The 26147-nt window shown below is 30.6% G+C and overlaps 2 protein-coding genes across 2 annotated transcripts in view; one reads left to right on the top strand and one right to left on the bottom strand.

Annotated features, from left to right (window-relative positions):
* LOC126734913 (protein madd-4) overlaps positions 1-26147 on the top strand; it is a 531919-nt gene that overhangs the window by 122153 nt on the left and 383619 nt on the right. The gene's annotated exons all lie outside the window — the stretch shown is intronic.
* On the bottom strand, positions 26-25422 carry LOC126734894 (uncharacterized). The gene is made up of 2 exons (XM_050438726.1): positions 24911-25422; positions 26-876 (listed from the first exon to the last, which is right to left on the bottom strand). Exons 1-2 carry the CDS (start codon positions 25350-25352, stop codon positions 71-73), a joined length of 1248 nt encoding a protein of 415 aa, XP_050294683.1. The 5' UTR covers positions 25353-25422; the 3' UTR covers positions 26-70.

The following is a 26147-nucleotide window of genomic DNA, read 5'->3' as shown; positions in this document are numbered from 1 at the left end:
CTGGAAGCATAAAAAATAAATCAAATTCTTGAAACAAATTTATTACACCCTCAAATAAATCTTCTTGCACCTAAATCCACTTTTGCTTCTCAGCCAACTCCACGAAGCAACACACCTTCTCCCTAAATCCAGCTGGAAATTTAGCTTTCATAAAATCATTTGTAGCCGCTTGCTTCCTCGGATTAGAGTTCCCGTTGGGCGACCACTCTGGAGCTTTTCCAGGCATCTCCGGTAATCCCCCCTTCGGTCCCAATACGACATTCAACATAAACATCGCGTGATACATTTCCCTATGCGACTCGGCTTTCAATTCCTCCTTGAACGACTCAAACGTAAATTGCTCCAGGTTGACTTTATATTTGGATAAGGTGTTTATGGCTTCTTTAAAGTACCACTGAACAAGGCGATCAAAGTGGAACCGTAGCACCGGTTCTTGTACACTGGAAAACAGGAAAAACAATAAATCACAGGCGGGCGATGCCAAGTCGGGTGCCTGGAAATCGACCAGTTTCACCTCCTGGATGTCGCCGTCTCGACTCTTCTTCACCATGATGTTGTTCACCCATAAGTCGTTGTGACTTATTGTCGCCCAAGGTTCCCTCTGTTTCTTCACGTGTTTCTTTTCGACGATTTTCTGTTTTACTTTGGAAGCCAAATGGGCCGTGGCGGGGTTTTGTTCCAGAAGATTGCCAAGTTCAAATGGCGGGGCTTTGTCCAGTACCAGTTCGGTCAAATAGGGGTTGATTTTTGTGTGGAAAATTTCCGGTTTTTTGATTTTTATCGCTAAAACAGTCGCATGGAACTCGGCGATTGTCGTGAGGATCTTTTTCGCTCCGTTTAGGTCGAAACCTTCGAAGCGATCGATCACGTCGAACCCTGAAATAAGAGAGAAAAGATTGTAATAGACTGAAACAAAAAATAATAATCCATACTTTAAGTTAACCTTCAAAGGTTGTCGTTCTCCCCATAATAAAATCTTTGAACCACTGTATTGTGCAATTCGACTATTGTAATAGCCATCATCAGTCACAGAACTATATAAAACACATCACAATAGTCTTTTTTATAGTTTTTTGGTCCTTCGATCTATTTGAAAATTAATAGCATAATCCTTATTATATGCCTGAAGTTCAATTTTTAAAAGTTTTTTTAAGCCTTATTAGGAAGGTCCTACATACTATTGGCTTAATTACATTTAAATCTCTAATGCCTCCAATTAATTAATTAAATATTTTATTAAACGTTATAAAATTAATCGAACATAAAAGTAATCTCCGGGGTGTGAAAGTGTTAAGTATATTATTATCTTATCAGTGTGTTTAGTGAATTATCTGAAAAATCACACGGATGATTATTATGGAATGTTTAATACGAGTATCAGTTGATTGTTGTTATCTTACATAATTAATGGGGACTTTTTAAATAATTACTAAGAAATCATAAAATACAGGTATGCAGTGTGCCTAAAATGATTTTATTTGAGAGGATTAAAATGGTCATATCTCTGAAAGTAATAAGGTTAAAGACTTGAAAATTAGAGTATAGATTTTTCTAAAACATTCATTCGTTAGATACCTATTTCAATTTCTTTTTTTTAATTCTTTTAAAATAAAAAAAATAACCTTGGATGCTGAAAATTTAGAAAAATAAAAAAAATCGCTTAAATCCAGAGATCCTTTTCTCAGCACCCTGTATAATTAAAAAAAACGCTGAAATAGGTATCTAATGAAATTATTCAGTGAATATTTGTGCAAATTTTTAATATTGTATTTAATGTGGTTTTTGAGTTATGAGCGTTTTGTGGAATTTTAAAAAAAAATATTTATTTCAAATATTATTTTTTTTCTTAACACTCCGTATATTTTTAAAAAAATCCAAAATAGGTATCTAATGAAAATAGTCAGGGAAGATATATATAAATTTTCAAAATGATATTTACTCTCGTTTTTGAATTATAAGCGTTTTTTTGTGGAATTTTTTAGAAGAAAAATATTTATTTCAAAAATTTTTTTCTGGACGCCCTGTATGTTTTTTGAAAAACACTCAAATAGGTGTCTAATAAAATTATTCAGAGAATATATGTGCAAATTTTCACATTTGTATTTGTTTTGGTTTTTGAGTTATGGACTTTTTTTGAAAAAAATTATTTACTTCATATATTATTTTTACTCTCAAAATGCAAAATTTTATGCAATATTTAAATGTTCTATTTAGTCGGATTTTTGAGTTTAGATGGATTTTTTGAAGAGTTTTTTAGAAGCAAATATTTATTTCAAAGATCATTTTTACTCTCATTATCCTGTATATGTATATGTCAAAAAATGCTAATATATGTGTATACAAATTTTCAAAATTATATTTGGTCTAATTTTTGGGTTATAGACGTTTTCTGGAATTTTTTGAAAAAAAATAATTTATTTCATAAATTATTTTTATTGTCAAATCCCAATATATTATTAAAAAAACCCTAAAATAAGTGTTTATTAAAATTATTCAGGGAATATATATGCAATTACAAATTTGAAAATTTTCATTGGATGTGGTTCTTTTGTTATATAGGGTGATTTTTATAAGAAGGTCATGCTTTTGGGGGATGATAGGGGACGTTCAAATATAACTTTTGATATAAGACACTATGGGTCGGAAATGCCTCAGAAGCAAAATACAGGGGGTTAAAGTTTTTAAAAAAATTAAGAAATAATTTTTAGTTTTTTGACTGTTTAAGATATCGGTGTCAAATTTTCTCAATAAAGCTACCTAATAAAGATGCTTTAAATGTAAAAAAGTAAATGTTTTAGTTTCAACCAGTGGCGTAGATCACATAGGCATTAGAGTAATTTTTTTATCAAAATTTAAAAATAAATAACTTTAATAAAAACTAAGGAAAAAAAAATTATTGGATAACTAAAACATTGAAACGTTGAAACTAAAACATTTACTTTTTACATTTAAAGCATCTTTATTAGGTAGCTTTATTGAGAAAATTTGACACCGATATCTTAAACAGTCAAAATACTAAAAACTAATTTTTTAATTTTTTTTTTAAAACTTTAACCCCCTGTATTTTGCTTCTGAGGCATTTCCGACCCATAGTGTCTTATATCAAAAGTTATATTTAAATGTCCCCTATCATCCCCTAAAAGCATGACCTTCTTATAAAAATTACCCTGTAGACTCCTATTACTTCAACAGTGTCTCAATTGCTTGAAAAAGTTGCTTCAACTACTTGGAACTCAAGTGACTATTCCAGGCAGTTAAATCTTCTTCCAGGCAATTTCCTGACAAAAAAAATGGATGTTTCAACTGCCTGGAATTTCCGGAGAATGACGACTACTATTACTTCAAAATTCCGTCAAATGCCTGGAAAAGTTTCTTTAATTACTTGGAACTCAAATGACTATTCCAGGAAGTTGAAACTTCTTTCAGGTAACTTCTTAAAAAATATTGATACTTCAACTACTTGGAAGTGTCAAGAAATAATTCCCAATGGGTTCAACTGCCTGGACTTCCATTATTTTAAAATTGCTTTAAATGCTTGGAAATGTATCTTGTTCTACCATTAGTCAGTACCATTTGTCACTTAAATTCCAACTATTTGGAATTTAAGTGACTACTCCAGTCAGCTTTCTAAAAAAAGCTGTTGCTCTAACTGCCTTTCAGGTAACTCCCTAGAAAACATTAATTCTTCGACTATCTGGAATTGCCTAAAAATGACTCCCAAGATTGTCAATTGGAAGTATAAAAAAATTATTTAGTGAATTATCTGAAAAATCACACGGATGATTATTATGGAATGTTTAATACGAGTGTCAGTTGATTGTTGTAATCTTACATAATTAATGGGGACTTTTTAAGTAATTACTAAGAAATCATAAAATACAGGTATGCAGTGTGCCTAAAATGATTATATTTGAGAGGATTAAAATGGTCATATCTCTGAAACAAATAAGGAAAATTGAAATATAAAATCTTCTAAGAAAATTCATTAAATACCTATTTTAATGTCTTTTTATTAACTCTTTTAAAATGAAGCAAATAACCTTGAAAGTTGAAAATATAATAATTTAAAAAAATCGCTAAAATTCAGAGATCCTTTTCTCAGCACCCTGTATAATTTAAAAAAAAACGCTGAAATATGTATCTAATGAAATTATTCAAGGAATATATATGCAAATTTTCAATGGTTTATTTGGCCTGGTTTTTGTGTTATCGGCTTTTTGTTGAATGTTTTGGAAAAAAATTATTTATTCCATAAATAATTTTTTTTCTCAACGTTTTTCAAAAACGCGAAAATAGATATCTAATGAAATTATTCAGTGAATATTTGTGCAAATTTCTAACATTATATTTAATCTGGTTTTTGAGTTATGAGCACTGTGTGGAATTTTTGGAAAAAAATTATTTAATTCAAAAATTATTTTTTTCTCAACACCCTGTATATTTTTTAGAATATGCTGAAATAAGTGTGTAATAAAATTTATCAGAGAACACTTAGGCAAATTTTCTATATTCTATTTGATCTGATTTTTTAATTATGGACGTTTTCTTAAATTTTTTTGGAAAAAAACATATTTATTTCAAAAATTATTTTTTTTTCTTAACACCCTGTATATTTAAAAAAAAAATCGTGATGTAAATTTTGAATAAAAATAGTCAGGGAATATAAATATGTAAATTTTCAAAATTATATTACCCTGGTTTATGAGTTATAAGCGTTTTTGTGGAATTTTTTAAAAGAAAATTATTTATTTAAAAACAATTTTTTTTCCAAACATCCTGTGTATTTTTTAAAAAACGTTGAAATAGGTATTCAACAAAATTATGTAGGCAATATTATTGCAAATGTTCAATATTGGATCCAATCTAGTTTTTAAGTTATCAACTTTTTATAGAATTATTTGGAGAAATATATTTATTTCGAAAATTATTTTTTTCTCAACATCCTTTACATTTAAAAAAAGAAACGCTTAAATAGGTATCTAATAAAATTAGTCAGGGAGTATTTATGCAATATTTAAATATTCTATTTAGTCTGATTTTTGAGTAATGGGCTTTTTGAACAATTTTTTGGAAACTTTGAAATAGTTATTTCAAAGAATATTTTTATTTTCAACATCCTGTATATATTTCAAAAAACGCTAATATATGTGTTTAATGAAATTACTCGGAGAATACGTATACAAATTCTTAAAATTATATTTGGTCTCATTTTTGACTTATGGGCGTTTGGTAAATTTTTTTTTTTAATTATTTATTTCATAAATTATTTTTATTCTCGAAAGCCAATTTATTTAAAAAAAAACCCTTAAAAAAATATGTGTATTAAAATTACTCAGGGTATATTTATATATGCAATTACAAATTTGAAAATTTTCATTGGGTCTGGCTTCTGAGTTAAATAGACGCTTCTGAGTTAAATAACCATTACTTCAAAAGTGTCTCAAATGCTTGGAAAAGTTGCTTCAACTACTTGGAACTCAAGTGATTATTCCAGGCAGTTGAAACTTCTTCCAGGCAATTTCCTGAAAAAAATTAATGTTTCAACTGCCTGGCATTGCCGGAAATTGACTCCCAAGAATCTCAACTGCCTGGAATTATCAAATTTACCTCAAATGCCTGGAAAAGTTTCTTCAATTACTTGGAACTTAAATGACTATTTTAGGAAGTTAAAACTTCTTCCAGCTAATTCTTTAAAAGAAATTGATACTTCAACTACCTGGAAGTATTAAAAATTATTGCCAATAGTGTCAACTGCCTAGACGTATCAAAAATTGACTTCCATTACTTCAAAATTGCTTTTAATATTTGGAAAAATCACTTTAACTCTTTGGAATTTAAGTGTCTACTCTAGGCAACTGAAACTTCTTCCAGGCAATTATCTGAAAGACGCTGTTGCTCTAACTGCCTGGCACTGCTAGAAAATAACCCCCAATAATATCAACTTTCTGGACATATCAAAATATGGCTCTCATTAGTTCAAAACTACCTTAAATGCGTGGAAAAATTGATTTAACTATTTGAACCTCAAATGACTATTTCAGGCAGTTGAAACTCCTTTTAAGAAATTTTCTAGAAAAGATTGATGCGTAAACTACCTAGAATTGATTCGTAAAAGTATCTAGACGTATCAACAAACGAGTTCCATTACCTCAAAAATGCCTCAATAGCCTGAAAAAGTTGCTTGAATTACTGGGAACTTAAGTGAATATCTCAGGCACTTGAAACCTCTTCCAGGTACTTAAGTGAATATCTCAGGCACTTAAAACCTTTTCCAGATACTTCCACGTACCCTAGAAACAATTAATTCTTCGACTACCTGGAATTGCCAAAAAATGATTCCCAAAATTGTCAACTACCTGGAAGTATCAAAAAATTACTTTCACTAGTGTCAACTGCTCAAGTGTCTATTTCTGGTGATTGAAACTTCTTTCAAGCAATTCCCTGTAGAGACATTAGACTTCTTGAGGATGAATTTTGAGTAACTACAGTATTTTTGACAAGGGAATTTTATTTGCTAGTTCTCTCAACAAATTTTCACTATTTTGAGGATATTTTTAGACAACACGTGAAATATTCCTCAAAAATGTTCATGCAAAGCATGTGCGTTTCTTGCTCAATAATTTGATAGAAGAACATTATTTATACATTAAAGACTTTCTGAATTAGAGGCAATTTTATCCACCAAGGTCCAAGAGCTATCGAATTTGAGGCTCTTGAAATCTATTTTGATGTAGTAGGGTTTTTTATTTATTAGAGGATATTTTTGGGATGCTTTAACTGCCTGAAATTACCGAAAAAACACTCTCAAGTATGTCAACTGAGGTATCAAACAAATGACTTTTATTACTTCAAAATTGCGTCAACTTGCACAAGTTTCAACTGCCTGGACGTATTAAAAAGTGACTTTAGTTACTTGGAAGATATTTCAGATGCCTGAAAAAGATTACTTGGAACTCAAGTGACTAAATGAAACATATTTCAGGCATTTTCCCTGGAAGAAATGCTTCAACGGCTTGTATGTACCGAAAAATGACTTTCAAAAGTGTCAACATATCAAAAATTGAATGTCATTAATTTAAAATTCCCTCAAACGTTTGGAAAAGTTACTTTGACCACTTTAAATTTAAATGACTATTCCAGGCAATTGAAACTTTTTGCAGGCAATTTTTTAAAAGAAATTGATGCTTTAACAATCTTAGATTGCGGGGAAATGACCCTTAAAAATTGTCAACTGCATGGACGTATTAAAAGTTAGACTCTTATTATTTAAAAATTGTCTCAAATGCCTGGAAAAGTTGCTTGAACTACTTGGAACTTAAATGACTATTCCAGGAATTTAAAACTTCTTCCAGGTAATTCTTTAAAAGAAATTGATACTTCAACTACCTGGAAGTATCAAAAAATGATTGCCAATAGTGCCAACTGCCTGGACGTATCAAAAATTGGCTTTCATTACTTCAAAATTACTTTGAATGCTTGAAAAATTAACTTTAACTATTTGGAATTCAAATGACTACTCCAGGCAGCTGAAACTTCTTTTAGGCAATTTTCCGAAAATAGCTGTTGCTCTAACTGCCTGGCACTGCTAGAAAATAACCTCCAATAATATCAACTATTGTTTTATTTTAGGCAATTGGAGTCATATTCATTTTTTATTATTATTCTAAGCAGTTAAGTCTTTTTTTTTTAATTTTAGGCAGTGAAGCTATAGACTGTTTTAAAATTCTTTCATTCTACCAAATTTCATGTATATCAGTTATTCATTTTAGGCTTGGCATAGTATAGCAATATTTTTTTTTTGTTTCAGATTGTGAAGCTTGTATTAATATTCATAATTGTTTAATTATTCTAGGCAGTTTATTATAGAGGAAGACATGCTTTTGCTATAGTCTTATAATTTTAGGTAGTTTTTTTGTACAATATAGAAGGGATTGAGATAGAGTTTTTGTTTTTCCAAGTTTAAATTCTATTTTCTTATTGAATTTGTCATGCTTCGCTATTAGTTTTAAGAAATTGAGTTTTTTTTAACTGTTTTTTCAATATTTTAGTATTAGTTTAATATTTGCTGCGGGTGAGTCATAGCGTCGAGTTTTTTAATTAGATTCTGATAGTTGGCCTTTAGATTTTGATTAATTTTAGACAGTTTATTCAGTATTATGGTGAGAGTTTATTATTCTAGGCAATAGAGCCTTAGATTCTTTAAATTAAAATGCATATTTAAATGTTCTGTTTAGTCGAATTTTTGAGTTTGGATGGATTTTTTGAAGAATTTTTAAGAAGCAAATATTTATTTCAAAGATTATTTTTACTCTCATTATCCTGTATATGTCAAACAAACGCTAATATATGTGTATAAAATTTGTATAAAATTTTCAAAATTATATTTGGTCTGATTTTTGGGTTATGGACGTTTTCTGCAATTTTTTGGAAAAAAATTATTTATTTCATAAATTATTTTTATAGTCAAATCCCAATATATTATTAAAAAGACCCTAAAATAAGTGTTTATTAAAATTACTCAAAATATATACGCAATTACAAATGTAAAAATATGCATTGGGTCTGGCTTCTGAGTTATAGACTCCCATTACTTCAAAAGTGTCTCAAATGCTTGGAGAAGTTGCTTCAACTACTTGGAACTCAAGTGACTATTCCAGGCAGTTGAAACTTCTTCCAGGCAATTTCCTGAAAAAAATGGACGTTTCAACTGCCTGGAATTGCCGGAAATTGACTCCCAAGACTCTCAACTGCCTGGAATTATCAAAATTACCTCAAATGCCTGGAAAAGTTTATTGAATTACTTGGAACCTAAATGACTTATTTCAGACTTATTTCAGGATTTCTGACTTATTTCAGGAAGTTAAAAGTTCTTCCAGGTAATTCTTTAAAAGAAGGTGATACTTCAACTACCTGGAAGTATCAAAAAATTATTGCCAATAGTGTCAACTGCCTGGACGTATCAAAAATTGACTTCCATTACTTTAAATGCTTGAAAAATTAACTTTAACTATTTCGAATTCAAGTGACTACTCCAGGCAGCTGAAACTTCTTTCAGGCAATTTTCCGAAAATAGCTGTTGCTCTAACTGCCTGGCACTGCTAAAAAATAACCCCCAATAATATCAACTTTCTGAACATATCAAAATATGGCTCTCATTAGTTCGAAACTACCTCAAATGCTTGGAAATTTAGCTTTAACTATTTGAACCTCAAGTGAATAGTTTTTCGGATAGTTGAAACTTCTTCTAGGAAATTTTCTGGAAAAAATTGATGTTGAATCTAGAATTGCCAAAAGTTTACTCCTAAAAGTGTCTGGACATATCAAAAAATGACTTTTATTACTTCAAAAAAACCGCAAATGCCTGAAAAAGTTGCCTGAACTACTGGGAACTTAAGTGAATATCCTAGGCACTTGACACCTCTTCCAGGTACTTCTCTAAAAAAAATTAATTATTCGACTACTTGGAATTGCCAAAAAATAATTCCCAAGATTGTCAACTGCCTGGAAGTATCAAAAAATTACTTCCATTAATGTCGACTACTCAAATGCCTATTTCTGGCGATTGAAACTTCTTTCAAGCAGTTCTCTGTAGATACATTGGAATTCTTGAAGATGAGTTTTGAGTAACTATAGCATTTTTACAGGGGAATTTAATTAGCTAGTTTTCTCAACAAATTTTCACAATTTTTTTGAATATTTTCAGACAACACTTGACATATTCCTCGGCAGTTGAATCTCCATGGGCGTTTCTTGCTCAATAATTTTATAGGAGAACGTTATTTATACATTAAAGACTTTCTGAATTAGAGGCAATTTTATCCACCAAGGTCCAAGAGCCATCGAATTTGAGGCTCTTGAAATCTATTTTGCAATAGTAAGGTTTTTATTTTTTTAGAGGATAGTTTTGGAATACTTTAACTGCCTGAAATTACCGAAAAAATACTCTCAAGTATGTTAACTGACGTATTAAACAAATGACTTCCATTATTTCAAAATTGCTTCAAATGCTTGCAAAAGTAGCTTTAACTACTTGGATTTCAAGTGGAAACTGATGTTTTAACTGCCTGAAATTGCCGGGAAATGACTCCCACAAGTTTCAACTGCCTGGACTTATTAAAAAGTGCCTTTGGTTACTCCAGAGTTGTTTCAGATGCCTAAAAAATACTATTTAGAACTCAAGTGATTATTCCAAACAATTGAGACATATTTCAGGCAATTCCCTGGAAGAAATTGATGATCTAACGGCTTGTATGTACCGAAAAATGAGTTGGATATATAAAAAATTGAATGTCTTCAATTTAAAATTCCCTCAAATGTTTGGAAAAGTTGCTTTGACAACTTTAAATTCAAATGACTATTCCAGGCAGTTGAAACTTCTTCAAGACAATTTCCTGAAAAAAATTGATATTTGAACTGCTTGGAATTGCCGGAAAATGACGACTACTATTACTTCAAAATTACCTCAAATGCCTGGAAAAGTTTCTTTAATTACTTGGAACTCAAATGACTATTCCAGGAAGTTGAAACTTCTTTCAGGTAACTTCTTAAAAAGATATTGACACTTCAACTACTTGGAAGTGTCAAGAAATAATTCCCAATAGGTTCAACTGCCTGGACTTCCATTATTTCAAAATTGCTTTAAATGCTTATAAATGTATCTTGTCCTACCATTAGTCAGTACCATTTGTCACTTAAATTCCAACTATTTGGAATTTAAGTGACTACTCCAGTCAGGTTTCTAAAAAAAGCTGTTGCTCTAACTGCCTGGAACTGCTAGAAAATAACCCCGAATAATATCAACTTCCTGGACATGTCAAAATATGACTCTCATTAGTTCAGAACTACCTCAAATGCTTAGAAATGTTGCTTAAACTATTTGATCCTCAAGTGACTATTTTAACCAGTTAAAACTTTTTCCAGAAAAAAAATAATGTTTTAACTACTTAGAATTGCCAAAAATTGACTCGTAAAAGTGTCAACTGCCTGGACGTTTTAAAAAATTACTTTCCTTACTTCAAAAATATCTCAAATGTCTGAAAAAGTTGCCTGAACTACTGGGAACTTAAGTGAATATCCCAGGCACTTGAAACCTCTTTCAGGTAACTCCCTAGGAAACATTAATTCTTCGACTATCTGGAATTGCCTAAAAATGACTCCCAAGATTGTCAATTGGAAGTATAAAAAAATTATTTAGTGAATTATCTGAAAAATCACACGGATGATTATTATGGAATGTTTAATACGAGTATCAGTTGATTGTTGTAATCTTACATAATTAATGGGGACTTTTTAAGTAATTACTAAGAAATCATAAAATACAGGTATGCAGTGTGCCTAAAATGATTATATTTGAGAGGATTAAAATGGTCATATCTCTGAAACAAATAAGGAAAATTGAAATATAAAATCTTCTAAGAAAATTCAATTAATACCTATTTTAATGTCTTTTTATTAACTCTTTTAAAATGAAGCAAATAACCTTGAAAGTTGAAAATATAATAATTTAAAAAAAATCGCTAAAATTCAGAGATCCTTTTCTCAGCACCCTGTATAATTTAAAAAAAAACGCTGAAATAGGTATCTAATGAAATTATTCAAGGAATATATATGCAAATTTTCAATGGTTTATTTGGCCTGGTTTTTGAGTTATCGGCTTTTTGTGGAATTTTTGGAAAAAAATTATTTAATTCAAAAATTATTTTTTTCTCAACACCCTGTATATTTTTTAGAATATGCTGAAATAAGTGTGTAATAAAATTTATCAGAGAACACTTATGCAAATTTTCTATATTCTATTTAATCTGATTTTTTAATATGGACGTTTTCTTAAATTTTTTTGGAAAAAAACATATTTATTTCAAAATTTTTTTTTTTCTTAACACCCTGTATATTTAAAAAAAATCGTGATGTAAATTTTTAATAAAAATAGTCAGGGAATATAAATATGTAAATTTTCAAAATTATATTACCCTGGTTTATGAGTTATAAGCGTTTTTGTGGAATTTTTTAAAAGAAAATTATTTATTTAAAAACAATTTTTTTTCCAAACATCCTGTGTATTTTTTAAAAAACGTTGAAATAGGTATTCAACAAAATTATGTAGGCAATATTATTGCAAATGTTCAATATTGGATCCAATCTAGTTTTTAAGTTATCAACTTTTTATAGAATTATTTGGAGAAATATATTTATTTCGAAAATTATTTTTTTCTCAACATCCTTTACATTTAAAAAAAGAAACGCTTAAATAGGTATCTAATAAAATTAGTCAGGGAGTATTTATGCAATATTTAAATATTCTATTTAGTCTGATTTTTGAGTAATGGGTTTTTTGAACAATTTTTTGGAAACTTTGAAATAATTATTTCAAAGAATATTTTTATTTTCAACATCCTGTATATATTTCAAAAAACGCTAATATATGTGTCTAATGAAATTACTCGGAGAGTACGTATACAAATTCTTAAAATTATATTTGGTCTCATTTTTGACTTATGGGCGTTTGGTGGATTTTTTTTTTTTAATTATTTATTTCATAAATTATTTTTATTCTCGAAACCCAATTTATTTAAAAAAAAACCCTTAAAAAAATATGTGTATTAAAATTACTCAGGGTATATTTATATATGCAATTACAAATTTGAAAATTTTCATTGGGTCTGGCTTCTGAGTTAAATAGACGCTTCTGAGTTAAATAACCATTACTTCAAAAGTGTCTCAAATGCTTGGAAAAGTTGCTTCAACTACTTGGAACTCAAGTGATTATTCCAGGCAGTTGAAACTTCTTCCAGGCAATTTCCTGAAAAAAATTAATGTTTCAACTGCCTGGAATTGCCGGAAATTGACTTCCAAGAATCTCAACTGCCTGGAATTATCAAAATTACCTTAAATGCCTGGAAAAGTTTCTTCAATTACTTGGAACTTAAATGACTATTTTAGGAAGTTAAAACTTCTTCCAGCTAATTCTTTAAAAGAAGTTGATACTTCAACTACCTGGAAGTATCAAAAATTATTGCCAATAGTGTCAACTGCCTAGACGTATCAAAAATTGACTTCCATTACTTCAAAATTGCTTTAAATATTTGGAAAAATAACTTTAACTCTTTGGAATTTAAGTGTCTACTCTAAGCAATTGAAACTTCTTCCAGGCAATTTTCTAAAAAAAAGCTGTTGCTCTAACTGCCTGAAACTGCTAGAAAATAACCCCCAATAATATGAACTTCCTGGACATATCAAAATATGGCTCTCATTAGTTCAAAACTACCTCAAATGCTTGAAAATGTTTTATTACTTTAAAAAATGCCTCAAATGCCTGAACTACTGGGAACTTAAGTGAATATTCCAGGCACTAAACCTCCAAACCTCTTCCAGGTAATTCCCTAGAAAACCGTGACCGTGAAAAGGTGACTCTTACAAGAGTCAACTGTCTGAACGTATGAAAAAGTGCCTTTGGTTACTTCAAAGTTGTTTTAGATGCCTAAAAAATACTATTTGGAACTCAAGTGGCTATTCCAGAGAATTGAAACATATTTCAGGCAATTCCCTAGAAAAAAATGATGCCTAAACTGCCTGCATGCACCAAAAAGTGACTTTCAAAATTAGTAATTGGCTATGACTATTTTAGGCAGCTGACACTTCTTCCTTAAAAAATTGATGTTTCAGCTGCCTGAAATTTCTGAGAAATGACTTCCACAAGTTTCAACTGCCTGGACGTATTAAAAATTGACCTTATTTACTTTGAAGATATTTTAGATGCCTGGAAAAGACTATTTGGAACTCAACTGAGTAATTGAAACATATTTCAGGCGTTTTCCCTGGAAGAAATGCTTTAACGGCTTGTATGTACCGAAAAATGACTTTCAAAAGGGTCAACATATCAAAAATTGAATGTCATTAATTTAAAATTCCCTCAAACGTTTGGAAAAGTTACTTTGACCACTTTAAATTCAAATGACTATTCCAGGCAATTGAAACTTTTTGCAGGCAATTTTTTAAAAGAAATTGATGCTTTAACAATCTTAGATTGCGGGGAAATGACCCTTAAAAATTGTCAACTGCATGGACGTATTAAAAGTTAGACTCTTATTATTTAAAAATTGTCTCAAATGTCTGGAAAAGTTGCTTGAACTACTTGGAACATAAATGACTATTCCAGGAATTTAAAACTTCTTCCAGGTAATTCTTTAAAAGAAATTGATACTTCAACTACCTGGAAGTATCAAAAAATTATTGCCAATAGTGCCAACTGCCTGGACGTATCAAAAATTGGCTTTCATTACTTCAAAATTACTTTGAATGCTTGAAAAATTAACTTTAACTATTTGGAATTCAAGTGACTACTCCAGGCAGCTAAAACTTCTTTCAGGCAATTTTCCGAAAATAGCTGTTGCTCTAACTGCCTGGCACTGCTAGAAAATAACCTCCAATAATATCAACTATTGTTTTATTTTAGGCAATTGGAGTCATATTCATTTTTTATTATTATTCTAAGCAGTTAAGTCTTTTTTTTTAATTTTAGGCAGTGAAGCTATAGACTGTTTTAAAATTCTTTCATTCTACCAAATTTCATGTATATCAGTTATTCATTTTAGGCTTGGCATAGTAGAGCAATATTTTTTTTTTGTTTCAGATTGTGAAGCTTGTATTAATATTCATAATTGTTTAATTATTCTAGGCAGTTTATTATAGAGGAAGACATGCTTTTGCTATAGTCTTATAATTTTAGGTAGTTTTTTTGTACAATATAGAAGGGATTGAGATAGAGTTTTTGTTTTTCCAAGTTTAAATTCTATTTTCTTATTGAATTTGTCATGCTTCGCTATTAGTTTTAAGAAATTGAGTTTTTTTTAACTGTTTTTTCAATATTTTAGTATTAGTTTAATATTTGCTGCGGGTGAGTCATAGCGTCGAGTTTTTTAATTAGATTCTGATAGTTGGCCTTTAGATTTTGATTAATTTTAGACAGTTTATTCAGTATTATGGTGAGAGTTTATTATTCTAGGCAATAGAGCCTTAGATTCTTTAAATTAAAATGCATATTTAAATGTTCTATTTAGTCGAATTTTTGAGTTTAGATGGATTTTTTGAAGAATTTTTAAGAAGCAAATATTTATTTCAAAGATTATTTTTACTCTCATTATCCTGTATATGTCAAACAAACGCTAATATATGTGTATAAAATTTGTATAAAAATTTTCAAAATTATATTTGCTCTGATTTTTGGGTTATGGACGTTTTCTGGAATTTTTTGGAAAAAAATTATTTATTTCATAAATTATTTTTATAGTCAAATCCCAATATAATATTAAAAAGACCCTAAAATAAGTGTTTATTAAAATTACTCAAAATATATACGCAATTACAAATTTAAAATAATGCATTGGGTCTGGCTTCTGAGTTATATAGACTTCCATTACTTCAAAAGTGTCTCAAATGCTTGGAGAAGTTGCTTCAACTACTTGGAACTCAAGTGACTATTCCAGGCAGCTGAAACTTCTTTCAGGCAATTTTCCGAAAATAGCTGTTGTTCTAACTGCCTGGCACTGCTAAAAAATAACCCCCAATAATATGAACTTCCTGGACATATCAAAATATGGCTCTCATTAGTTCGAAACTACCTCAAACGCTTGGAAATGGTGCTTAAACTATTTGAACCTCAAGTGAACAGTTTTTGGGACAGTTGAAATTTCTTCTAGGAAATTTTCTCGAAAAAATTGATGTTGAATCTAGAATTGCCAAAAGTTTAATCCTAAAAGTGTCTGGACGTATCAAAAAATGACTTTTATTACTTCAAAATTGCCTTAAATGCCTGAAAAACTTGCTTGAACTACTTGGAACTTAAGTGAATATTCCAGGCACTTGAAACCTCTTTTAGGTAATTCCCTAGAAAACATTAATTCTTTGACTACCTGGAATTGCCAAAAAAATGATTCCCAAAATTGTTAACTGCCTGGAAGTATCAAAAAATTACTTTCACTAGTGTCAACTGCTCAAGTGCCTATTTCTAGTGATTGAAACTTCTTTCAAAAAATTCCCTGTAGATACATTAGACTTCTTGAGGATGAATTTTGAGTAACTATATCATTTTTGAGAGGGGAATTTTATTTGCTAGTTTTCTCAAAAAATTTTCACAATTTTTTTGAAAATTTCAGACAACACTTGAAATATTCCTAAAAAATTTTCATTGGCGTTTCTTACTTAATAATTCATAGGAGAACGTTATTTATACATTAAAGACTTTCTGAATTAGAGGCAATTTGATCCACCAAGGTCCAAGAGCCATCGAATTTGAGGCTCTTGAAATCTATTTTGCAATAGGAAGGTTTTTATTTATTAGAGGATATTTTTGGGATGCCTTAATTGCTTGAAATTACCGAAAAAACATTCTCAAGTAGGTCAACTGACGTATCAAACAAATGACTTCCATTACTTCAAAATTACTTCAAATGCTTGCAAAAGTAGCTTTAACTACTTGGATTTCAAGTGGAAACTAATGTTTCAGCTGCTTGAAATTACCGGGAAATGACTCCCACAAGTTTCAACTGCCTGGACTTATTAAAAAGTGCCTTTGGTTACTCCAGAGTTGTTTTAGATGCCTAAAAAATATTATTTGGAACTCAAGTGACTATTCCAAACAATTGAGACATATTTCAGGCAATTCCCTGGAAGAAATTGATGAATTAACGGCTTGTATGTACCGAAAAATAAGTTGGATATATCAAAAATTGAATGTCATCGCTTTAAAATTGCCTCAAATGTTTGAAAAATTTGCTTTGACCACTTTAAATTCAAATGACTATTCCAGGCAATTGAAACTTTTTCAAGACCCTTTCCTGAAAAAAATGAATGTTTCAACTGTCTGGAATTGCCGGAAAATGACGACTACTATTACTTCAAAATTATCTCAAATGCCTGGAAAAGTTTCTTTAATTACTTGGAACACAAATGAATATTTCAGGAAGTTGAAACTTCTTTCAAGTAACGTCTTAAAAAGATATTGACACTTCAACTACCTGGAAGTGTCAAGAAATGATTCCCAATGGGTTCAACTGCCTGGACTTCCATTATTTCAAAATCGCTTTAAATGCGTAGAAATGTATCTTATCCTACCTTTAGTCAGTACCATTTGTCACTTAAATTCCAACTATTTGGAATTTAAGTGACTACTCCAGTCAGCTTTCTAAAAAAAGCTGTTGCTCTAACTGCCTGGAACTGCTAGAAAATAATCCCCAATAACATCAACTTTCTGGACATATCAAAATATGGCTCTCATTAGTTCAAAACTACCTTAAGTGCTTGGAAATGTTTCTTTAACTATTTGAAATTTAATTGACTATTTTAGGCAGTTGAAACTTTTTCCAGGAAAAAAATGATGTTTTAACTACTTAGAATGGCCAAAAATTGACTCGTAAAAGTGTCAACTGCTTGGACGTATCAAAAAATGACTTTCATTATTTCAAAAATGCCTCAAATGCCTGAAAAAGTTCCCAGTAGTTACTGGGAACTTAAGTGAATATCCCAGGCACTTGAAACCTCTTCCAGGTAATTCCCTAGAAAACATTAATTCTTCGACTGCCTGGAATTATCGAAAAATGACTGCCAAGATTGTCAACTGCCTGGAAGTATCAAAGAATTACTTTCACTAGTGTCAATTGCTCAAGTACCTATTTCTGGCGATTGAAACTTCTTTTAAGCAGTTCTCTGTAGATACATTGAAATTCTTGAAGATGAATTTTGAGTAACTATAGCATTTTGACAAGGGAATTTTATTTGCTAGTTTTCTCAAAAAATTTTCACAATTTTTTTGAAAATTTCAGACAACACTTGAAATTTTCATTCTAAATAATAATTCATAGGAGAACGTTATTTATACATTAAAGACTTTCTGAATTAGAGGCAATTTTATCCACCAAGGTCCAAGAGCCATCGAATTTGAGGCTCTTGAAATCTATTTTGCAATAGTAAGGTTTTTATTTTTTTAGAGGATAGTTTTGGAATACTTTAACTGGCTGAAATTACCGAAAAAAATACTCTCAAGTATGTCAACTGACGTATCAAACAAATGACATCCATTACTTCAAAATTGCTTCAAATGCTTGCAAAAGTAGCTTTAACTACTTGGATTTCAAGTGACTCTGGTTGTACATGTCTAAAAGGCAATTCTCTGAAAGAAATTGATGCTTTAACTACCTGAGACTGCCGGGAAATGACTCTTAAAAAGTGTCAACTGCCTGGACGTATTAAAAATTAGTCTCCCATTACGTTAAAATTGCCTCAAATGCCTGAAAAAGTTGCTTGAACTACTTGGAACTTAAGTGAATATTCCAGGCACTTGAAACCTCTTTCAGGTAATGCGCTAAAAAACAGTAATTCTTGGACTACCTGAAATTGCCGAAAAATTACTCACAAGATTGTCTACTGCCTGGAAGTATCAAAAAATTACTGCTACTAGTGTTAACTGCTCAAGTGCCTATTTTTAAACTTCTTTCAAGCAATTTCCTGTAAGAAATTAATGCTTAAATTGCCGGAAAAACATTTTAAAGTATGTCAACTGACGTATCAAGAAATGATAAAAAAGCAATGACAGCTGTCAAAAGTGTCAAAAACGACCGAGAGTTCTTAGACGTGTCAATGTTGTCACTAAAAAAGTAGACAGCGCCATACTTTAAAATAATTTTCATACTAAGGCAGTCGTAAGTTATATTAAAATTAGAAACTGAATTTTTTATAATTAAATTAATTAAACTATGAAATTAAGGTAATTTAATTAATGGAATTACAATATGAAAAGTATTTAAGTGAAATAGATCATCAATTTAAAGTTAGTAATTACATCAAAATAAGAATTTGCCAACGAATACGCATTTGTCATATGGAATATGAATTTGACATTGGCAATGATAGCTGTGTCAAAATCAGCTGATAAGTGTAAGTTCCTAGGCGTATCATTTTTGTTAATTAAAAGTAGACTTCCATTACTTTAAAATTGCTTCAAATTATTGCAAAAGTAGCTTTAACTATTTGGATTTCAAGGGACTATTTTGGGCAGCTGACACTTCTTCCTTAGAGAAATTGATGGTTCAGCTGCCTGAAATTTCCGGGAAATGACTTCCACAAGTTTCAACTACCTGAACGTATTAAAAAGTGACTTTAGTTACTTTGAAGATATTTTAGATGCCTGAAAAAGACTACTTGGAACTCAAGTGACTAATTCAAACATATTTCAGGCGTTTTCTCTGGAAGAAATGCTTCAACGGCTTATATGTACTAAAAAATGACTTTCAAAAGTGTCAACATATCAAAAATTGAATGTCATTAATTTAAAATTTCCTCAAATATTTGGAAAAGTTACTTTGACCACTTTAAATTCAAATGACTATTCCAGGCAGTTGAAACTTTTTGCAGGCAATTTTTTGAAAGAAATTGATGCTTTAACTATCTTAGATTGCGGGGAAATGACCCTTAAAAATTGTCAACTGCATGGACGTATTAAAAGTTAGACTCTTATTATTTAAAAATTGTCTCAAATGCCTGGAAAAGTTGCTTGAACTACTTGGAACTTAAATGACTATTGCAGGAATTTAAAACTTCTTCCAGGTAATTCTTTAAAAGAAATTGATACTTCAACTACCTGGAAGTATCAAAAAATTATTGCCAATAGTGCCAACTGCCTGGACGTATCAAAAATTGGCTTTCATTACTTTAAAATTACTTTGAATGCTTGAAAAATTAACTTTAACTATTTGGAATTCAAGTGACTACTCCAGGCAGCTGAAACTTCTTTCAGGCAATTTTCCGAAAATAGCTGTTGCTCTAACTGCCTGGCACTGCTAGAAAATAACCTCCAATAATATCAACTATTGTTTTATTTTAGGCAATTGGAGTCATATTCATTTTTTATTATTATTCTAAGCAGTTAAGTCTTTTTTTTAAATTTTAGGCAGTGAAGCTATAGACTGTTTTAAAATTCTTTCATTCTACCAAATTTCATGTATATCAGTTATTCATTTTAGGCTTGGCATAGTAGAGCAATATTTTTTTTTTGTTTCAGATTGTGAAGCTTGTAGTAATATTCATAATTGTTTAATTATTCTAGGCAGTTTATTATAGAGGAAGACATGCTTTTGCTATAGTCTTATAATTTTAGGTAGTTTTTTTGTACATTATAGAAGGGATTGAGACAGAGTTTTTGTTTTTCCAAGTTTAAATTCTATTTTCTTATTGAATTTGTCATGCTTCGCTATTAGTTTTAAGAAATTGAGTTTTTTTTAACTGTTTTTTCAATATTTTAGTATTAGTTTAATATTTGCTGCGGGTGAGTCATAGCGTCGAGTTTTTTAATTAGATTCTGATAGTTAGCCTTTAGATTTTGATTAATTTTAGACAGTTTATTCAGTATTATGGTGAGAGTTTATTATTCTAGGCAATAGAGCCTTAGATTCTTTAAATTAAAATGCATATTTAAATGTTCTATTTAGTCGAATTTTTGAGTTTAGATGGATTTTTTGAAGAATTTTTAAGAAGCAAATATTTATTTCAAAGATTATTTTTACTCTCATTATCCTGTATATGTCAAACAAACGCTAATATATGTGTATAAAATTTGTATAAAAATTTTCAAAATTATATTTGCTCTGATTTTTGGGTTATGGACGTTTTCTGGAATTTTTTGGAAAAAAATTATTTATTTCATAAATTATTTTTATTGTCAAATCCCAATATATTATTAAAAAAACCCTAAAATAAGTGTTTATTAAAATTACTCAGAGAATATATATGCAATTACAAATTTGAAAATTTTCATTGGGTCTGGCTTCTGAGTTAAATAGACTCTCATTACTTCAAAAGTGTCTCAAATGCTTGGAGAATTTGCTTCAACTACTTGGAACTCAAGTGACTATTCCAGGCAATTTCCTGAAAAAAATGGACGTTTCAACTGCCTGGAATTGCCGGAAATTGACTCCCAAGACTCTCAACTGCCTGGAATTATCAAATTTACCTCAAATGCCTGGAAAAGTTTCTTCAATTACTTGGAACTTAAATGACTATTTCAGGAAGTTAAAAATTCTTCCAGGTAATTCTTTAAAAGAAATTGATACTTCAATTACCTGGAAGTATCAAAAAATTATTGGCAATAGTGTCAACTGCCTGGACGTATCAAAAATTGACTTCCATTACTTCAAAATTGCTTTTAATATTTGGAAAAATCACTTTAACTCTTTGGAATTTAAGTTTCTACTCTAGGCAACTGAAACTTCTTCCAGGCAATTATCTGAAAGACGCTGTTGCTCTAACTGCCTGGCACTGCTAGAAAATAACCCCCAATAATATCAACTTTCTGGACATATCAAAATATGGCTCTCATTAGTTCAAAACTACCTTAAATGCGTGGAAAAATTGATTTAACTATTTGAACCTCAAATGACTATTTCAGGCAGTTGAAACTCCTTTTAAGAAATTTTCTAGAAAAGATTGATGCGTAAACTACCTAGAATTGATTCGTAAAAGTATCTAGACGTATCAACAAACGAGTTCCATTACCTCAAAAATGCCTCAATAGCCTGAAAAAGTTGCTTGAATTACTGGGAACTTAAGTGAATATCTCAGGCACTTGAAACCTTTTCCAGATACTTTGACGTACCCTAAAAACAATTAATTCTTCGACTACCTAGAATTGCCAAAAAATGATTCCCAAAATTGTCAACTGCCTGGAAGTATCAAAAAATTCCTTGCACTAGTGTCAACTGCTCCAGTGCCTATTTCTGGTGGTTGAAACTTCTTTCAAAAAAGTCTGTAGAGACATTAGACTTCTTGAGGATGAATTTTGAGTAACTACAATATTTTTGACAAGGGAATTTTATTTGCTAGTTTTCTCAACAAATTTTCACTATTTTTGACAATATTTTCAGATAACACTTGAAATATTCCTAAAAATTTTCATGCAAAGCATGGGCGTTTCTTACTCAATAATTTCATAGGAAAACGTTATTTATACATTAAAGACTTTCTGAATTAGAGGCAATTTGATCCACCAAGGTCCAAGAGCCATCGAATTTGAGGCTCTTGAAATCTATTTTGCAATAGGAAGGCTTTTATTTATTAAAGGATATTTTTGGGACGCCTTAATTGAAAAATTAAGGCATAACTTGAAATTACCGAAAAAACACTCTCAAGTAGGTCAACTGACGTATCAAAAAAATGACTTCCATTTTACTTAAACTGCCTGCATGCACCAAAAAGTGACTTTCAAAATTAGTAATTGGCTATGACTATTTTAGGCAGCTGACACTTCTTCCTTAAAAAATTGATGTTTCAGCTGCCTGAAATTTCTGAGAAATGACTTCCACAAGTTTCAACTGCCTGGACGTATTAAAAATTGACCTTATTTACTTTGAAGATATTTTAGATGCCTGAAAAACACTATTTGGAACTCAACTGAGTAATTGAAACATATTTCAGGCGTTTTCCCTGGAAGAAATGCTTTAACGGTTTGTATGTACTGAAAAATGACTTTCAAAAGTGTTAACATATCAAAAATTGAATGTCAATAATTTAAAATTTCCTCAAATGTTTGGAAAAGTTGCTTTAATCACTTTAAATTCAAATGACTATTCCAGGCAGTTGAAATTTCTTCCAGGCAATTCTCTGAAAGAAATTGATGCATTAACTACCTGAGACTGCCGGGAAAAAAGTGTCAACTACCTGGACGTATTACAAATTAGTCTCGCATTACTTTAAAATTGCCGCAAATGCCTGAAAAAGTTGCTTGAACTACTTGGAACTTAAGTGAATATTCCAGGCACTTAAAACCTCTTCCAGGTAATTCCCTAGAAAAAATTAATTCTTGTACTGCCTGGAATTGCCGAAAAATTACTCCCAAGATTGTCAACTGCCTGGAAGTATCAAAAAATTACTTGACTTAATTAATTAGTGACTCTCACAAGAGTCAACTGTCTGAACGTATGAAAAAGTGCCTTTAGTTACTTCAAAGTTGTTTCAGATGCCTAAAAACCACTATTTGGAACTCAAGTGACTATTCCAGAGAATTGAAACATATTTCAGGCAATTCCCTGGAAAAAAAATGATGCTTAAACTGCCTGCATGCACCAAAAAGTGACTTTCAAAATTAGTAATTGGCTTAGACAGATCAAAAATTGAATGTCATCACTTTAAAATTGCCTCAAATGTTTGGAAAAGTTGCTTTAATTACTTTACATTTAAACGAATATTCCAGGCAGTTGATATTACTTTTTCCAGGCAATTCTCTGAAAGAAATTGATGCTTTAACTACCCTAGATTGCGGGGAAATGACTCAAAAGTGACTCCCATTACTTCAAAATTGCCTCAAATGCCTGAAAAAGTAACTTTAACTACTTGGAATTGAAGCGACTATTTTAGACAGTTGGGATTCCTTATAGGCAATTCCTTGCAAGAAATTGATACATGGAAGTGCCATAAAACGACTCCAAATATATAGAGTATACAGGGTGTCATTGAAATGGTGTAAAAAAATTCGGGGGGTGATAGTACTCCTAAAAATTTTAAAAAAAGTTCCTATAACTATAGGGCGGAAAATGCATATTAAGGGAGTTAGGGGCACTGAAAGGGTAATTTAAAAAAACGGTTTTTTGAAATTGTAGGCTTAAAAAACGAGATAAAATTTCGAAAAAAAATCCTCTGCCATAAATTTTGACCCAAAATCAAATGGTGATACTGAAAAATAATTTGGAAAATCGGAAAGGGTAGTTTTTGCAAGGGTAGGGGGTTAATTCGTGAATAACTTTTTTTAGGTTATTTTTTTCGCAACGTGGGTTCATTTTTTAAAAACTACATACTTTTTCCTACAAAAAAGGTACTCTTGTTGCACATCGCCCAGAACGATGGTTTTCGAGAAAATTGAAGGCAAAAAGTTTGCTCTGATGGGTTGCTAACTAATTAAACAACATAAACCTATGAAAGTTATGGGGTTTCAAAAGTAAACACGTAGTTATTAAATAATTAATTGAAAAATCTAAATTTTATGATTTTTGAATATTTGGTACTCGCGGTGTAAACTAGGCTAATGAATCAAATAAGTATGCATTTAATAAGGAATTTTGGTAATTGGTTTATTTCGTTTTTTTAAAGCAATACGATGTTTTAAAAATCATGAAATTTAGATTTTTCAATTAATTATTTAATAACTACTTGTTTACTTTTGAAACCCCATAACTTTCATAAGTTTATGTTGTTTAACCAGTTAGCAGCCCATCAGAGCAAACTTTTTGCCTTCAATTTTCTCGAAAACCATCGTTCTGGGCGATGTGCAACAAGAGTACCTTTTTTGTAGGAAAAAGTATGTAGTTTTTAAAAAATGAACCCACGTTGCGAAAAAAATAACCTAAAAAAAGTTATTCACGAATTAACCCTCTACCCTTGCAAAAACTACCCTTTCCGATTTTCCAAATTATTTTTCAGTATCACCATTTGATTTTGGGTCAAAATTTATTGCAGAGGATTTTTTTTCGAAATTTTATCTCGTTTTTAAGCCTACAATTTCAAAAAAACCATTTTTTAAATTTACCCTTTCAGTGCTCCTAATTCCCTTAATATGCATTTTCCACCCTATAGTTATAGGAACTTTTTTTAAAATTTTTAGGAGTACTATCACCCCCCGAATTTTTTTACACCATTTCAATGACACCCTGTAGAATAGAGTGTTAACTGCCTGGACAAAAAAAAATTTCCAAAAAGGAATAAGATATGTTGGAAGATATCAAAACTTCTGGTTGAAAGATGCACCTCATAACGCAATTCTAGTCTTATGTACTGCCAACCTTCAAGAGAAGAGTATGTGATAAGATGAAGAATTTAATCTAAGGGCGTGGTCGTATGACGTAATGCCAACAAAACAATTTTTAAAAGTACGCACCTGCAATTTTTAAATTCTCCATCACGATAATCCCGTCGTTATCCACTTTATGACTGCCCGGTTCCAAGTTGATCCTCGCCCCGTAAAGTTCCGCAAAAGCCTTCGTGGGTTCCACCCCATGTTCCCGTTGAAAATCCCTCATGGCCCCAACGATTTCCTCGTAAAACCCGATTTCATTCTTAAAAGTCACTTGGGTGTTGAATATTTCCAACTGCATCTCCGTGGGCGGAATCAACTTTGCTACCGCGTGAATTTCTCTTTCTGTTCCGTCATGTTCTTCCACGGTGATGTTGACTTTTAGGATTTCACTGCCGAAGTTCTCTCCGAATTGCGTCAACGGTTCCGCGGTGTGTTTTTTCACTTTCACGTTGAGTTTATCACCGATCAGTTGATCTAGGTTCTTAATTTGGGTGGTGGGTTCTTTGAATTTTCCCGGAAACATGTTTGCGGCCTTAAAATTTGAGAATTTATTAAATGCTTACTTGTGAAAGCAAATAATAAATGAGATATCGGGTAATGAAAGTGGATTTTTACAGCACGTCAGATTTTATCAATCCTTATCAGTATTAGCTTTAATATTAATCGTTTTATTAAGTAATTTTTTATTTAGTGATAAGTAAATAAATAAATAAAAAATGTCTTTATTTGGTATCAAACACATTAAATTTTTTTGCCCAAAAAGGCGAAGATTAGCTAAAGCTACTTTTATCTCTAAATTTTAATATTCGTTGGAATTATAGCTGACATAGGAAAAAATCTATCAATGCCCACAAAACTAATGCTTTATAATGCCATTGCCCTTCCCCATCTGCAATTGAGGCATGTTTTACAAAAAACACATAAGTATGTCCAAAATCCAAAATTTTCAGGAAATGAAAAACACATTTTGTTTTAAAAAAAATTCATTTATTCATATTTTTTTTATTAATTACAACGTATATTAAGCTAATATATTAAATTCTTGTTAAAAAAAATATTCTAATATATTTGTCAAAAATTTGAAAAAACTGTTAAACATACGTTTTATTTAACAAATTTAAACATAAAATAAATTCTAAACAAGGATTAGTTTAATAGTTTATAGTAAATTAATCTTCACATCCACTACTATTATCATCTTCTTCATTAATGTCATACATGTTATCAGGGTAAGTATTATCCAGAATACATTCATAGTAGTTTTTATTAGCTACAAGACGTAGTAGCGGTAATAGTGTTCTTAAATTCTCAGCTTTAT

The sequence above is a fragment of the Anthonomus grandis genome, chromosome 4, assembly GCF_022605725.1.
Source record: "Anthonomus grandis grandis chromosome 4, icAntGran1.3, whole genome shotgun sequence".
NCBI lineage: Eukaryota > Metazoa > Arthropoda > Insecta > Coleoptera > Curculionidae > Anthonomus > Anthonomus grandis.
Note: the sequence above shows the minus strand (reverse complement) of the source record. Positions and strands in the feature narration are given on the sequence as shown.

Bases quoted from the DNA above. Each gene is read 5' to 3' on its own strand.
- LOC126734894 (XM_050438726.1), bottom strand. From the start codon at position 25,352: ATGTTTCCGGGAAAATTCAAAGAACCCACCACCCAAATTAAGAACCTA. The intron at 877-24,910 runs GTGCGTACTTTT...CTCTTATTTCAG, and splicing joins GGAGAATTTAAAAATTGCAG to GGTTCGACGTGATCGATCGC.